The sequence below is a fragment of the Suncus etruscus genome, chromosome 1 (genome assembly GCF_024139225.1).
Source record: "Suncus etruscus isolate mSunEtr1 chromosome 1, mSunEtr1.pri.cur, whole genome shotgun sequence".
In the NCBI taxonomy this organism is placed as follows: Eukaryota; Metazoa; Chordata; class Mammalia; order Eulipotyphla; family Soricidae; genus Suncus; species Suncus etruscus.
In genome coordinates, this window is record NC_064848.1 from 170,860,230 (window position 1) to 170,876,312 (window position 16,083).

Below are 16,083 nucleotides of genomic sequence, written 5' to 3' on the forward strand. Positions count from 1 at the left end.
TTCTTTCTTTCTTTCTTTCTTTCTTTCTTTCTTTCTTTCTTTCTTTCTTTCTTTCTTTCTTTCTTCCTTCCTTCCTTCCTTCCTTCCTTCCTTCCTTCCTTCCTTCCTTCCCTCCCTCTCTCCCTCCCTCTCCCTCTCTCTCCCTCTCCCTCTCCCTCTCTCTCTCTCTCTCTCTCCTCTCTCTCTCTCTCTCCTCCTCTCTCTTCCTCTTCTCTTCTTTCCCCTCCTGTTCCCTCCCCTCCCCTCCCCTCCCTTGCCCTCTCTCTTCCTCATACCCAGTGGCGCTCAGGGGTTACTCCTGGTTCTTTGCTCAGAAGTTGCTCCTGACAGGCTCAGGGGACTATAAGGGATGCCAGGATTTGAACCACCTTCCATCCTGGGTTGGCTGCATGCAAGGCAAATGCCCTACCACTGTGCTATCTCTTCGGCCCCATGTTGCACTTCTTTCATTGTGATGCTTGCACATGTACACCAAGGGATTATACTCCTTAACAATATTCTGGTTGTCATACTTGTTGTGGACACTTAGTGCTCACACAACTCTTAGTGTTCATTTGAGAACCACAGTTTTTAGTTTTGGTGCTTATATAGATCTGACTGAGGTATGAGTGGAAATCATTTATAGCACCAGGGATCACAGACACAGAGGTGCCTCCAGAATGGAACTCTCAATCTTATGCTTCCAAGGAGGCATTTTTAGTCACTAGGCTATCTCTCGGACCCTCCTCATTTTTAATGGAGAGAGTCATCACTTGTAAAAGCATAAATGATGAAAAATTGAGCACTTCATAGTTATGATACTGTAGTACCCAATCTTTTCTAAGCTATAAATGATCCTGTATCTAGTTCATTTTTGTTGGTTGTCCATATATTATAACATATTTGCTTTTAAAAATCTCATTTATATATATTCATAGTTTAATTAAAATTATATTTGAATCACCGTGAGATAGTTACAAAGTTCATGATTGAACAGCTTTATATGTATACTAACACTCATCCCTTCACCAGTAAACATTTCCTACAACCAATGTCACTTGGCCGTCCATCCTTCCTTTACTCCACCAGCTTGCACCTAAAATGTTCTCGTTCTCTCTCTCTCTCTCTCTCTCTCTGTCTCTGTCTCTGTCTCTCTCTCTCTCTCTCTCTCTCTCTCTCTCTCTGTCTCTGTCTCTCTCTCAATGTCTCTGATCACTGATGAATTGTTGGTTTTAGTTTTCCCTTTTGATTCTTATATTCAGTTTGAGGAGGATCGTATCTATCGTCACCTGGAGCCTGCCCTAGCTTTCCAGTTAGAGTTGAACCGAATGAGGAATTTTGACCTCACTGCCATTCCATGTGCTAATCACAAAATGCATCTGTATCTTGGAGCAGCCAAAGTGGAAGTGGGCACAGAAGTGACAGATTATAGGTTCTTTGTTCGTGCAATCATCAGACATTCTGATCTGGTCACCAAGGTGAGTGTTATACCTTATTTTATACCTTATTTTAAAACTGCTTGGAGTAATCACTCAGTGCCGCTGAGGGACTTCTCCCAACTCTTTGCTCAAGGTTTTTTCCCTTGCAAGTATTTGAGGAACTATGTGACACCAGGATTGAATCAGGTTTGCATACAATGCAAGCACTGCATGCTGATAAACTGTCTCTCTAGCCCTGGCTTTTGTACTTCAATAAGAAGTTTCCTGAAGGAGGGTTAGAGAAGCCAGAACTAGCATAGTTTTAAATTATATATTCATGTTTTGTACAGGGTTCATTCTCTTTATCTCACTCCTCTAGCGAGCAGTAGTCTGAGAGTTATTTTTCTTCCAGAAGTTCATATTCCCTGTAATAAAGGGCTTTTTTAATTTCCCTTTGTTTTGGGGGTCATGCCCAGCAGTATGTAGAGCTTACTTTTGGCTCTCTGGCTCTGCACTCAGGGCTCTCTCCTGGTGGTATTCAGGGGACTATATGTGATATTTGGGATTGAAGCAGGATCTGTAGCATGCAAAGTAAGTGCCTTAACCCCTTTACTACTATGTTAGCCTCAAGATAGAACTTTTGTTTTTTGGGTTTTTTTTGGGCCACACCCGGTGGTGCTCAGGGGTTACTCCTGGCTATCTACTCAGATATAGCTCATGGAAGGCACGGGGGACCATATGGGACACCAGGATTCGAACCAACCACCTTAGGTCCTGGATCGGCTGTTTGCAAGGCAAACGCCGCAGTGCTATCTCTCCGGCCCCAAGATACAACTTTTTGAAAAATGTTTTTGGCTTTTCCTGGTAATGGAACTTTGAAGAGCACTATATGAGACAGACAGAAGAATGCTAACTGAAAAATCAGAGTGGGAATTGAATGATGATAGACCCCTTTTTAAACTTTTTAAGTTGTATAGCAAAGTCCTTTTTAGTGTGCTAGATATCACTTCATCCCCTTTCTCCAGGTTTTCCATTGTAAACTACTGTTTGGCACATATAAATTGTGACCCTATTGGGGTTACAGCTCTGGGGATTTCCATCATGCCTGTTTATTGGAAGGAAATGATACTCTGGGAGATAGAAGGTAGTCTGCCCTGCAGCCTGTGTGGTTGGGCTGATTATAGGGAGAAAGGGAAACAGCCGCTGCAGCAGGTGCCTTAGAGTTTATGACATACTACTGCTGAAGTCATTATAAATGCCATTTCTTTATTATCCTCTTTTATTTTTAAAATGTAGTTTTGATGCCAGGTATTGAACCCAGTGCTTCACATGCAATGCATGTGCTCTGCCACTGTTCTCCATCATTGGCCTATATTGGCTCTTAAAGTGGATGATGATTTTCTTCTTACTTAGGAAGCATCTTTTGAATATCTACAAAATGAAGGGGAGCGGTTGCTCCTAGAAGCAATGGATGAGTTGGAGGTCGCTTTTAACAATACAAATGTTCGCACAGACTGTAACCACATCTTCCTCAACTTTGTACCCACAGTCATCATGGACCCATCAAAGGTATATTTGTTTCTTTAGCTTCTCACTCAGCTCTACCATACACAGACAGAGCGATTCATTCATATTTAATATCACTAGGATCTGGAAATAGGCACTCTTGGTTGAGTTTTTGGTCTTTAATGTTTATAGAATACCTGTAAAATTGAGTTTCTAGTATAATATCAAGAATTTGATGCATCATGGAACGCAAACTTCAGAACAAAAGCAAAACTGTTTTCTCTTCTTCCATTGAGATTTGTTTGTAGTATTTTGTCATGATAATGATCTTATCTAATTCTCTAGGCTTGGGGCCAGTTGTGCAAGTGGTAAGGAATGACTGTGGTTTGATCCCCCAGCGTCCCATATGGTCCCACAATTGAAGAGCGATTTTTGAGTGCATAGCCATTCCATTTTTGAGCATCACCGGGTGTGGCCCAAAAAACAAACAAAAAAATTCCCTAGGCTTTCTTATCTAGAATAATTAATTTTGCAATTATTGGCCATTTTGGTAAAATTGCTCTTCTCTGCATATTTTAACCTGTTGGCCTATCAGAATTAATGAACCTCCCCCAAGGTTTCTTACTTATTTAACTTTAATATTTTTCCATAGGGAAAAGACTTAAATAAGGAATTTCACGTATGTTTTCTTATGTGATACTCTTTTTCTAAGGTATAGTTTATATGATTTTAAGGGAGGAAAACAAGGTGATTCTGTTCTTGACCTTTTAGCCCAGATGTGATAAAATCGGTTGCTCTATTTCTGCTCCCTTTAACCTCTTTCTATCAAGAGACTTTAGAATATAGTTATTAGATTAGTATGTTTTTTCAAGGATTACTTATCACCATGAACTTTAATTTTTGAAACACTTGGTATCTTAACACTTGAGAAGTTAGTTTTCTGCTTTTCTGTTTGTTTTCAAGTCTCCAAACTCCCATTGAGTTTCCTTAATCTGTTACTAGCCAAAAAATATGGCTACTTATTGGGCATCTATTTTTAGATCCAGTTTAAGCAAAGATTTTTTTTTTTGAGCATTCCTAGATTAATGAAGTCAGAAGACCTCAAACATGTCCTGAAGTTATTTCTAACATATCAATTTTTTTAATTTTTTCTTTGTTATAAACAACTATTTTAGATTTGATTTAATATTTCTCAATTATATATATATATTTTTTTTCTTGGTTTGAGGCCATATCTATTGGTGCTCAGGAATTATCCTCATAAACATCCAGTGTTGGGGATTAAACCTGGACTTCCCATCTGCAAAACACGCATTCCAGCTGTTTGAGCTCTTAATGAGGTTTCCTGTTTTGGTTTGGTTTTGAGGTCTTAGGGGAGGGTGGCCACACCTGGCAGTGCTCAGGGTTATTCCTGGCTCTGCACTCAGGAATCACTCTTGATGGGCTTCAGGAACCATATGGGCCAGCTGTCACTCTGTCTCTCTAAATGAGTTTGTAATAAGCTAGGGTGTTTTCAAAGTATACCTGTGCCTTGGCTCTACCTCTTTCTAGTCATAAATAGCTATCAGTTTCTGGTCTGCTTTGGTTTCCTCAAGAAGATGAAGGGTAGCTGGTATAACTGGAGAAGTGTGGCCTATTAATAATGATTCCTATCACTGTGGGTTTTCATTGACACTACATCAAAATTAATTCAATACAATAGAATCTCATCTAATTGAACGTTTTGTACTCTATTAGAATGTAATTGGTTTATATAAAAAAAAGAATAGCTATCTTGGTTAACAATCAAGGATAGAAATTTCTGGAAACCTATTCCAGTCAAAAATTCTATGGTGTAGAAACAAGCAGTAAGTGTAGTCTTTTTATAGTCAATAAGAAAAGGGTCATATACATGATTTTAGGCTCTTCCTAAGTACGATAAAAGTCTTATAAAGTTCTATATTTTTAAGAAAGTATTAATTTTGAATAGTTTGTCTTAGCTGCCTATAGTCATATGGAATAAAATTCTCATCTTCGTATGTCAATTGTAAGTCACATCTAAAGCCATTTACTTCAAATAACTCTTCTTACCCTGAAAACAAAGAACTTATTGAGTTGCCTTAATAGGAAGTTTAGGAAATATCTAACCCATCTATATAAATTCCAGTTAAATTTTTCAATAGCTAAATTTCAGGGCTCTGTTTTCAGAGAATGTTCCATCCCCAACTTAAAATTTCCTTTCTCTAATTTGTACGATTTACCAATAGAAATATATTACAAAGTTTAATAAAATTGTATGGAAAAAAAGCTCATTGTGGTAATTGTTGTGTTGATTTAAGGTCCTGTAAGTGCAATGAAACATAGTTACTATGCATATAAATGCTACTTAATAGCTGTTTAACTAGAGATTTTATTCTCATTCAGGGCTTTTTCCTAAATCCCCTGGCTTGTAATTTTAAATATTGTAGGTACTTGACATAAAGTATGAATATAATTGAGAAAAGAGAAGGGAGTTGCATGGGTTTTGGTGGTGTGAACCAGAAGTTCAAAGCCAAGCAAATGCATGGCTGACACAAAATTGTTTTTGACCTGTTCTTAGCAATAGTAGGAGTGAGGAGAAATTCACTATTTCACAGAATACATTTACTACATAATCTGCATACATAAATCTGCATCTTTCCCATTCCTCCTTTCCAAAGATGGGCAGACCTGAAACAGGCCCTTGTTACAAGGTATTTAAGTTTTGTGCTTGGTGATGTGTCTGTCAGATTGAGGAATCTGTGCGGAGCATGGTAATGCGCTATGGAAGCCGGCTGTGGAAATTACGCGTCCTCCAGGCAGAACTGAAAATCAACATTCGCCTGACACCAACTGGAAAAGCAATTCCCATTCGCCTTTTCCTGACAAACGAGTCTGGCTATTACTTGGACATCAGCCTGTACAAAGAAGTGACTGATTCCAGAACAGCACAGGTATGGTAGTCAAGCAGTCTCTTCAGAGATTGGGTTTTGTGCTACAGATCAGCTATTTGCCCTTGTCATAGGAGACTCAAACTCACAAATCTCATTGGTTCACCTAGTAAAGTTGTCAACTCTCTTACATTAGATGGTTGCATGATTTTGAACAACTTCATTTGCCTTATAAACTGTGCCTGTTTCTAATTTTTTGTGAAACTGTCAATCATCCATCACATTTGGAGAGCCCAAATTCCAAATGGACCTGACTGCAGGTGTAATTTTATAATATAAGGCCCTTGGTTCCTTGAACAATCTAATCCTTCATTGTCCAACTTGTTCTTCCTTTATCATTGTAGTTAGACCATTTACTCATTGGCAAGTAGTAAAAGAAAAATTGTCTCCTTTATCACAAACTTCTGTCTTAATCTTTCATTATATTAAGCAGTGATTCTGCCCTATTTATCCGTTACCATATTCCATTTGTACTTTTTGTCTTTTCTTTAAATAATCAGGGGTATTTTATCTATGAAATATTAAAGTGACAAATGTTATCTCATTTTTCAGATAGAAAAATTAAGGGTACTGGAGTGGAAAGTGGTTCATTAAAATGAATTTATTCTGTGATAACAGTGAATTCATTTTCTGACTTTTTGTTTTGTTTAGCTTTGTTTTGAGTCACAACCTGGCTCTGAAATCAGGAATCACTCCTGGCGGTGCTCAAGGGACCATTTGGAAGGCCAGGGATTGAACCCAGGTCAGCCGCATGCAAGGCAACTGCCTAACTATTTCTCTGGCCCCTTAGGTTTTTGTTTTTGAATGCCGCTGTTGTTTCTATTGGGCTTTTTTGCTGTGATACTGTGTTTATATCACCATTGTTTGGGCTTTTTGCTGTGATACTGTGTCTAATTTGGTTCACCACTTCTTTACAGCTTTTTAAACACTGGGATGTCATAGTAGTCTTTGGCCCACATTTGGTAACTGCAGAGTTAGTAATCTTCTTATCGGATGAACTTGCCCCTGCGAATGTACAGATAGATTTTGGTCTGTTCTGTGCATTAGGAGCAAGAGAAAAAAAGGATCTAATTTTAAATTATCCCTTGTTTTTAACTATCTGAGAATAGAGGTAAGAAAAGTCACTTTGCAAGTTTTTGTTTTGTTTTTGGGCCACACACAGCAATGCTCAAGGGTTTACTCCTGGCTCTGCACTCAGAAATCACTTCTAGCTGGCTCAGGGACCCTGGGATGCCGGGGTTTGAACGTTGGTCCGTCCAGCACATCTGCATACAATCACTCTGGCCCCTCTTTGCAATTTAAAGGTGAACTTTTTAAATCAAAGTATGGTAGCTTGTCAAAGCAACCTTTTATTTTTGTGCTCTGATTCCTAGTTATATGGCCAGAGACTTATTTTCATTTGAGATGTGACTAGTCAGACAGAGATAGTATATACTAGAGCAGAAAGAATGAGCAAGAGAAAGAGGATTCAGCAATTTTTTCTGCATTTGATGTTTTCAGGACAGCCTTACAAAACATTTTTAGTCAAAGTTTTCCATGATCAGGGATTTTTTTTTCCTAATAATATTTTTTTAAGCACCATGGTTGCAAACATGTTAGTAGTTGGGTTTCAGTTATAAAATGTACAGGGATGTTTTAAAGTAACTTTTTGTTTTGGTTTGGTTTGGGTTTTTGGGCCACACCCAGAGACACTCTGGGGTTACTCCTGGCTATGTGCTATCTCTCCGGCCCCCTGGTTATTCCTATCTTGACACTCAGAAATTGCTCCTGGCAGGCTCAGGGAACCATATGGGATGCCAGATTTGAACCACTGTCCTTCAGCATGCTAGGCAAACACTCCACCTCCATGTTATCTCTCCAGCCCCATCTGTTTGTATCTAAAAGAATAATGAACTATTTTTAGCCTCCCGGGAGCTCTCCTTTCACCATGGGTCCTATATGTTTAGGAAAGCCAGAGGAAAAAGTTTCCCCTCAGGCTCTTCATTTGGGATATTTCAAGAGCTATTGCCACATGTGATCTAACTTGGGAAGCCATAGTTTAAGGAGGAAGTCAACAAAAGGAATAATCCCCAACCATCTAATTAGATCAGACACATCTAATACCTACTTGAATCTTACTGTCAACTTGCTTTTTTCTTTACTTTAGTGATTTATCTGTATAAATTTAAAATAATAGTGAAACATATCTTAGTAGTGCATCTATTTAGCATATATTGGCCACCTGTGTGTATCAGGTACTGTAGATACAAAAAAACAAATGATTTCTATTCTTTTTTTGTTTTGTTTTGTTTTGTTTTTTGTTTTTGTTTTTGTTTTTTTTTGGGGGGGGCCACACCCAGCGTTGCTCAGGGTTTTTACTCCTGGCTGTCTGCTCAGAAATAGCTCCTGGCAGGCACGGAGGACCATATCGGACACCGGACACCGGGATTCGAACCAACCACCTTTGGTCCTGTATAGGCTGCTTGCAAGGCAAACGCTGCGGTGCTATCTCTCCTGGCAATGATTTCTATTCTTAAGAAATTTAGATTAGGGCTGGATAGATAGCACAGCAGTAGGGCACTTGCCTTGCATGCAGCTGATCCAGGATTCCAGGATGGACGGTGGTTTGAATTCTGATATCCCAAATGGTCCCCAGTGCCTGTCAGGATCAATTTCTTAGCGCGGAACCAGGAGTAACTCCTGAGCACCGCCGGGTGTGACCCCCCCCAAAAAAAAGAAATTTAGATCATTGAGAAGAAAACAGATAATTAGTTTCCCTTCGGTAAAATTTTGATATATTCCCTCATAAGCTAAGTGCAGGGTTTCTTACAGACTATAAAGAATCAAAGGTTTATTCTAAAGGAAGCCCTCTTGCTGGACTCTGGTGAAAAAAAAGAATGTTAATATATAAAATGTGTACATGTTTTCGTGAACTTGTAAAGCATATGCTTTACCAGTTTTTAATTACTGTTCATTATAGTAGAAAATGGAATTAACATTCATAGACTTCTAATACTTTCCATTACTATAAGTTTCTTGCTCCAGCACATCATTAATTTTTTTTCTACTAACAAGAAGCAAGGTTGACTGGCTTGAATTTTATTTTCCTTTTATATTCTATGTGGTATTAGCTATAATGAACCCTGATGTCAGGCAGAGTGGGGAAAAGAAATTTGGATAATCTGCATAAGTGAATTAATCATATGTAGCATAAAGATTTTTAAAAATACACTTTAAACTCATTTTTGTTGACATGGAATTTGCATATTGTAGCCTTTAAATGAAGAGTTTATTGCATTCTGATGGATGTATAAAAATGTGTGACCACTATCAATTCATGATAAGAGAGTATCTTGACAACCTCAAGTTTTTGTACACTCTTTTGCTATCAAAAATAGATGCACCAGGAGCCGGAGAGATAGCACAGCGGTAGGGTGTTTGCCTTGCAAGCAGCCGATCCGGGTTGGACGGTGGTTCGAATCCCGGCATCCCATATGATTCCCCGAGCCTGTCAGGAGCGATTTCTGAGTGCAGAGCCAGGAGTAATCCCTGAGCGATGCCAGGTGTGACCCTAAAACAAAAAAAACAAAACAAAGCAAAAAAAAAAATAGATGTACCAACCCCAGCCCTAGACAAACACTGATTTGTTTTCTGTCACTATAGAGATTCTTTTGAGTTGCATGGCTCATAAGTATGTTTTTGTTACTAAGTAATTTTATTTTTAGGTCTGCCAAAATTCTTATACATGAACCTGTTGATGGACAAAGTTGCTTTGAATGTTCATGTATCAATCTTTGAATATATATACATACTTATGTATATATTTTTTTACTAATTTGGTACATCTATAAGAGTACTTATTAGGACATAGTAGACTTTTTTTTGGGGGGGGGTTACACATGGCGGTGCTCAGAGGTACTTGTGGCTCTGTGCTTGGGGATCATTCCTGGTGGGCTAAAGGAACCATATGGTATGATGGGAAACCCATGTTGGTCACATGCAAGGCCAGCACCCTTGCCTTCTGTGCTATCGGTCCAACCCCATAGTAGACATATTTTAAAATAAAAAGAAACTGACAAAGTGGTTATACCATTTTTAATTCTTACTAGCAATAATACTACCTTAAGTTCTTTCTCAAGCCCCGGAAAACTTTATTAGGGTATGTTATAGTGCTTAGAGTGTAAGTTATATATGAGTAGTTTAATAGTTATTAGTGTATAAATTATGTTGCTTGATTAACTAGTCTAACTTCAGACCAGAATTTGCAAAACTGAACCTTGTAAAAATCTATGAGTCTTTGCAAAAAACCCACTAATTGACAACAAAGTAGTTCCAACAACCTGCTGTTTTTCTTTTTTCTTAATTTGATTTCATTTATCTCATGAGTCCACATTGCTTATGATAATGTTCTTGCCTTGCTTGACAGTTTGAATCTCTTAAAACATTGCATTATCCTTCTCACCTAAGTATTTCTAAGTTTTATTGACACTGGCTTTCACATGGTTACTATTTGTCCTGTGGAGTGCACTAAGAACTTCATTCTGTGGAATGTAAAGAAACCTAAACCAGTTTTGTCCATAATTGGACCTTACTGACCAGTCAGCAGAATGCACTTATTCCTCAGAGCCAAGAAACTAAGGAGTCACTTATGTGAACTGTAATTCTGCTATGATGTTTATATACAGGTCTACAAATCTATTCATTAATAGTAGACTTCATCTTATATATTTTAGGTCTAAATGGATATATGCTTATATACACATAACCTTATATCCCAATCTCCATTTGTATTCTCTGTGTTGGGGATCTATGTTTTATGTATTCATACATAAAATGCCTAGTTTAGTGTTATACAACCTCTGGGCACTCAATAAATATTAATTGAATTGAAATAATGGTATCCCTTATAAATATTCATAAGCAAATAAAACTATCTAAATATATGGAGTATGAAGTATGTATATGTTCAAATAGAAGTATTTGAGTTAAAATGATTAAAAACTGGTGTGGTTTTATTATGTGACAGTATTAGTGCAGATTCTATTCTCTAGTTGTAGGCATTGTGTATTTGGGAATACATATATAATTTTAAAATATTTTTTACTATAGGTCTTATTTTATATACATTTAAGAGCAAAGGAATTAGATGGATATTTTAACTGAAATAAAAGCCACTCAGGCAGAATCTTTAAAGCCTTTGAGGGCTAATAATATATATGAAAGTTTTTTAAGTTAAGTTAGCAAAAACATAGATGGGAAAAACATTGGGGAAAGGACAGAGTTCTTTTTAGTGCATAGTTGTTCCTAAACTTAAATACTAGGACTGCTTAGTATAGTTGACATATTTTAAAGTCACTCTCTAAGGCAAGTATTACCATTCTATGAGATGGGAAATTATACTTCTTTTTCTTGTTGATTTCAACTGTTCAAAAGTGAGAGTAGCTGTGGTTGGTTACATATCTTTTTTGGAACTGATTAACATGTAGAAGTGAGAGCAATAGAAAATTAATGTTAAGAGGCATATCTAGCTACACAACCCACCAAAAATTGCCGGGGGAGTTTGGTGGTTTTTTTTGGGGGGGAGGGTTTGGGCCAAACCTGGTGACACTCAGGGGTTACTCCTGGCTATGAGCTCAGAAATTGCTCTTGGTTTGGGGGACCATATGGAATGCCGGGGGATCAAACCGCAGTTCATTCTAGGCTAATACTGGCAAGGCAGATGCCTTACTTCTCCACGCCACCACTCCAGCCCCTCAAAAATGTGTTTTAAGAATAACATTTGTCAGGGCTGGAGAGATAGCATGGAGGTAAGGTGTTTGCCTTTCATGCAGAAGGTTGGTGGTTTGAATTCCGGCATCCCATATGGTCCCCTGCGCCAGCCAGGAGCGATTTCTGAGCATAGAGCTAGGAATAAGTCCTGAGCGCTGCCGAGTGTGACCCAAAAACCAAAAAAAAAAAAAAAAAAAAAGAGAGAGAGAGAGAGAGAGAATAACATTTGTCGCTTTTTTCACTTTGGAGAAGCCTATAAGCCTATGCTTTCTCTTGAAATCATGTATCTCACTTTTTCTCCTCTCACATTTATCTAAGTAAATTTCTTTCAATAAAACTATTTTATATCATTTTTTAAAAGAAAAATGTTTAGGGGTGGGCAAAAAGGAAAAAAAAATGTTTAGTAGCTGAGGTTTTTCTCCTCACCTCCTCATGCCGTCCATATTTTTCTTGCAGATTATGTTTCAAGCATATGGAGACAAGCAGGGACCATTGCATGGAATGTTAATCAATACTCCATATGTGACCAAAGATCTACTCCAATCTAAGAGGTTTCAAGCGCAGTCCCTAGGGACAACCTATATATATGATATCCCAGAAATGTTTCGGCAGGTAAATGGCTAACTGGGGGGTTTTGACATGTTCCTGAGAAGAACTGTTGTGTTTTTGTTATTGTTTTGGTTTTTTGAATTTCAGAAAATGCAGCTTTGAAAGTGACATTTCCAAAGCACAGAAAGTATCTACTCTCTTTTCTGTGCCAACTCAGATGTAAGATGGTGGTTTATGAATTTTTAGGAGTGGTAAGAATAGAAGCCTTCATAGAATCCAAGTGAGAAAACCTAAACCACATGTGCATGTAGCATTAATTTACACTCACCTATATAATGAATTATGTTCAGTTATATAGTTCCTAAACCTATACACAAATTATGTGTATTAAAAAGAAGTATGAAATTCTAGTTCTCATTTTCCTATTTTAAAGATAACCCAGGTTCCTAGCTGATAGCATAACTTAATATGATGAGAATCAATACAGATAACATATACAGATGGATATAGAGTTCATGGTACACAGTTTAAAATATCCATTCTTTTGTGGGAGATTTATTATAGCTGAATAAAAACTAGCGTAAGAAAATATGACATTATGAATCTTACCCTCTATATGAAAATAAATTCCTTTGATCTGTATGGTGAATCATCTCTATGCTGCAGATTTTTCTTCCATCAATAGAAGGCAAGAAAAGTATATCACCAGCAGAAAATGCAGTAGATAAGAAAACGGAATCAAAAGAATACTGAATTTGTCCTTTAAAAAATTCTATGAATATAGGATTTTCCCAAGTCTTCTAGTTAATACTGCCAGTATTACCACATTTGAATTTTATTAGTCGATGTGACCTTGGTAGTCTATATGTATAATTTCTATATTATTTACAAATACAAGAGATTTTCTTTATGTAGGTATTTGTTTACAAGTTCAAGCTCTTGAAACATAGCTCTCTTCATTCAGTGGTACTGGCATTGTTAGTCTAAAAGTAGAGTGAGTGTTGGCTCTGTTCCCCAGTGCCTATAAATAAAAATCATATATAATTCTTTGTATAGAATAGCCATTGATGCAGTGAATGGGGCTTACAGGTATGAATAAATCATGTTGGTTTTAAATGGTGCTTTGAGGCAAGCAAAGAGAGAACTGAACTAGTTCCTACTTCATGAATTCGTTTTGTTTATATGATGTTGAAAATGGAAGTGATAATTATTTTTCCATGAATAGGTATATCTCTTTTAAAATTTGAACAATGTTGATCTGTTCTGACCTTGAAGCTAATTCCTACAGGTCTGAAAAGATTCAGTCACTCAGCTGTTTTGACTGTACCTATATTCATTGCAGAGCTATTTACAATAGCCAGAATCTGGAAACAACCCAGATGCCCGATACCAGATGAGTAGCTAAAGAAACTGTAGTACATATACACAATGGGATACTATGCAGGACAAATGCAGGAAAAATACTATGTCAGGAAAAATTAAGTCATGAAATTTTTTTATACATGGATGGACATGGAAACTATTAGGCAGAGTGAAATAAGTCAGAGGGAGAGAGATAGACATAGATTAGTCTCACTCATCTATGGGATTTAAGAAAAATAAAAAACATTATTGTAATAATACACAGAGAAAATAGAAATGAGGGCTGGAAGGACTAGCCCATGATATGAAGCTTACCACAGAGTGGTGCGTGCAGTTAAAGAAACAACTACTACCAACAACTATCATGACAGTGGTAGTAAGTGAGAGAAATAGAATGCCTGTCTTGAATACAGGCAGGGAGTAGGGGGGAGAGAGATGTGGGGTGCACTGGTGTTGGGAATATTGCACTGATGAAGGGGGGTGTTCTTTTTTTTTATAACTGAAGGCCAGCTACAAACATGTTTGTAATCATGGTGCTTAAATAAAGATATTAAAATAAAATCACTCAGCTGTTTCTTTTGGTTGGAAAAGTGTCTGATAGTAGCATGTAAAAGACATGTGAAAAATAATTCTAAATCTTTTTTCAGTTAAATAGAAATTAGTGTAACTTTTAGATTCTTAGAAAAAATCTTAGAAAAGAAAGAAAACATTTTTTGTTGATGTTAAAAAGCACTCATCTCTGATATGTTAAACTTTTCTTCTTCCCTAGTCCCTGATCAAGCTGTGGGAGTCTATGTCTGCTCAGGCATTCCTTCCATCACCCCCTTTGCCTTCTGACATACTGACATACACTGAACTCGTGTTGGATGATCAAGGCCAGTTGGTCCACATGAACAGGCTTCCAGGAGGAAATGAGGCAAGTAGTTGAATCATCCAATCCCCTTTCTTATCTCTGTGCCTGTTAGTATCAGATTTCCTGAGGGTGGTCATTAAATGCTATCAATTAAGATCAAAGTGACTTGGGAAGCATGTTAGAAGACTTCTTTAGAGGGAGAATATTGATAGCAAAAATTATTATCAATGTTTTATTTATGATTAATGAGGTTTTTTTTTTTTTAAGGCTGCTGTTTCTGTTAAGTATATATACTAAATTAGATATAGGTGAGAACAACAGAGCTAATGATGTAAGGTTTTTGCCTTACACATATCTGGTCCTGGTTCCATTGCTGGCACCACAATACCATCTCCTGAGCATAGATAGATGTGGTCCCCAAAACAAAATAGTTAGAGATGAAATGATTGTCTAAAGTTTACTTCAAAATAATGGAAGTAATTGAGTATGAGAGTTCAGATGAAAAAAGATTGGTTATGATTTCTTCATTCAAGACAGATGATGGATACATAACAAATAATCTTCTGGGTTTTTGTTTGAAAATTTGAGCTTACCTATAATAAAAACCTTTAAAAATTGTTTTGATTGATGTTTTTCTTTGTTTGAGTGCTACTTTTGGTAAGTTTCCTCTGCTCAGAAAATTTGATGTGGTACTGTCTATGAGCAGGGTAGATATGTTTTTTTATTTTATTTTATTTTATTTTATTTTCTCCCACTCCTAGATATGTTTTTCTTAGTTAGAACCAAGGATGTAAACATAAAAGAAAGTAACAGAGAAACCATGTCTGTTAGTTATCCAAGAATAGATTTTCTAGCCTTGAATTTCTCATATTGTTCATATTTATTAACAATGACATGGAGTCATATTCTGCTCCATACCCTACACCCTATTACTAGTATTTATTTTAACTATATATTAAAATCTTCCTTATCTTAACTATATATTTTTGTTTATTTATTGATTGGGGTCACACTCGGCAGTGCTTAGGGATTATTCCTGGCTGTCCTCTCAGGGTTCACCCCAGGCTAATTCAGGGGACCATCTGGAGTGACAGGGAATTGAACCCAGGTCTGCCACATTTAAAACAAGCACCTTACCTACTGTATTTTCTCTCCAGCCCTAATCTAATTTCTTAATAATCTTTACTTGATTGTTCACAATAAAATAGTTTGAGTAGGCATAGGTGTTAATAGGCATTTCCTTTCTTTTTATATAATATTTTTTTTTGTCAAAAAAACTCTCATTGGGGGGCCTGAGCCATAGCACACGAGTAGGGTGTTTGCCTTTCACACATCCAACCTGAGACAGACCCAGGTTTGATCCCTGACATCTCATATGGTCCCCCAAGCCTGCCAGGAACAATTTCTGAGTGTGGAACCAGGAGTAGCCTCTGAGAATTCTAGGGTGTGGCCCCAAACCAAAAAAAAAAAAAAAATCATTGTGCATACAAGGTGTTTGACTGAATTTGAATAGTACAATAGTGGTTATTCAAAGTTGCTGATTTGATATTAATATGATGCAAGCTTTGGACTAGATAGGAAGTATCAGATTTAAAGGGAGTTCTTTTAATCTAATGCCTTGACAAATGGCAAAGGGAAAAATCTATGGAATAAAATACATAGAACATATAGAATTTTGATGAGAATAGGCATATATTTATTCATACGCAAAGTTGCCACA

At 37.1% G+C, this 16,083-nt stretch overlaps 1 protein-coding gene across 1 annotated transcript in view; it reads left to right on the top strand.

Annotated features, from left to right (window-relative positions):
• ACACA (acetyl-CoA carboxylase alpha) overlaps nt 1-16,083 on the top strand; it is a 276,321-nt gene that overhangs the window by 155,710 nt on the left and 104,528 nt on the right. The window contains exons 35-39 of the mRNA XM_049772768.1: nt 1,242-1,457; nt 2,811-2,966; nt 5,651-5,854; nt 12,056-12,211; nt 14,280-14,426. Of these exons, the coding sequence (XP_049628725.1) occupies nt 1,242-1,457; nt 2,811-2,966; nt 5,651-5,854; nt 12,056-12,211; nt 14,280-14,426 (879 nt within the window). The remainder of the gene's footprint in view (nt 1-1,241; nt 1,458-2,810; nt 2,967-5,650; nt 5,855-12,055; nt 12,212-14,279; nt 14,427-16,083) is intronic.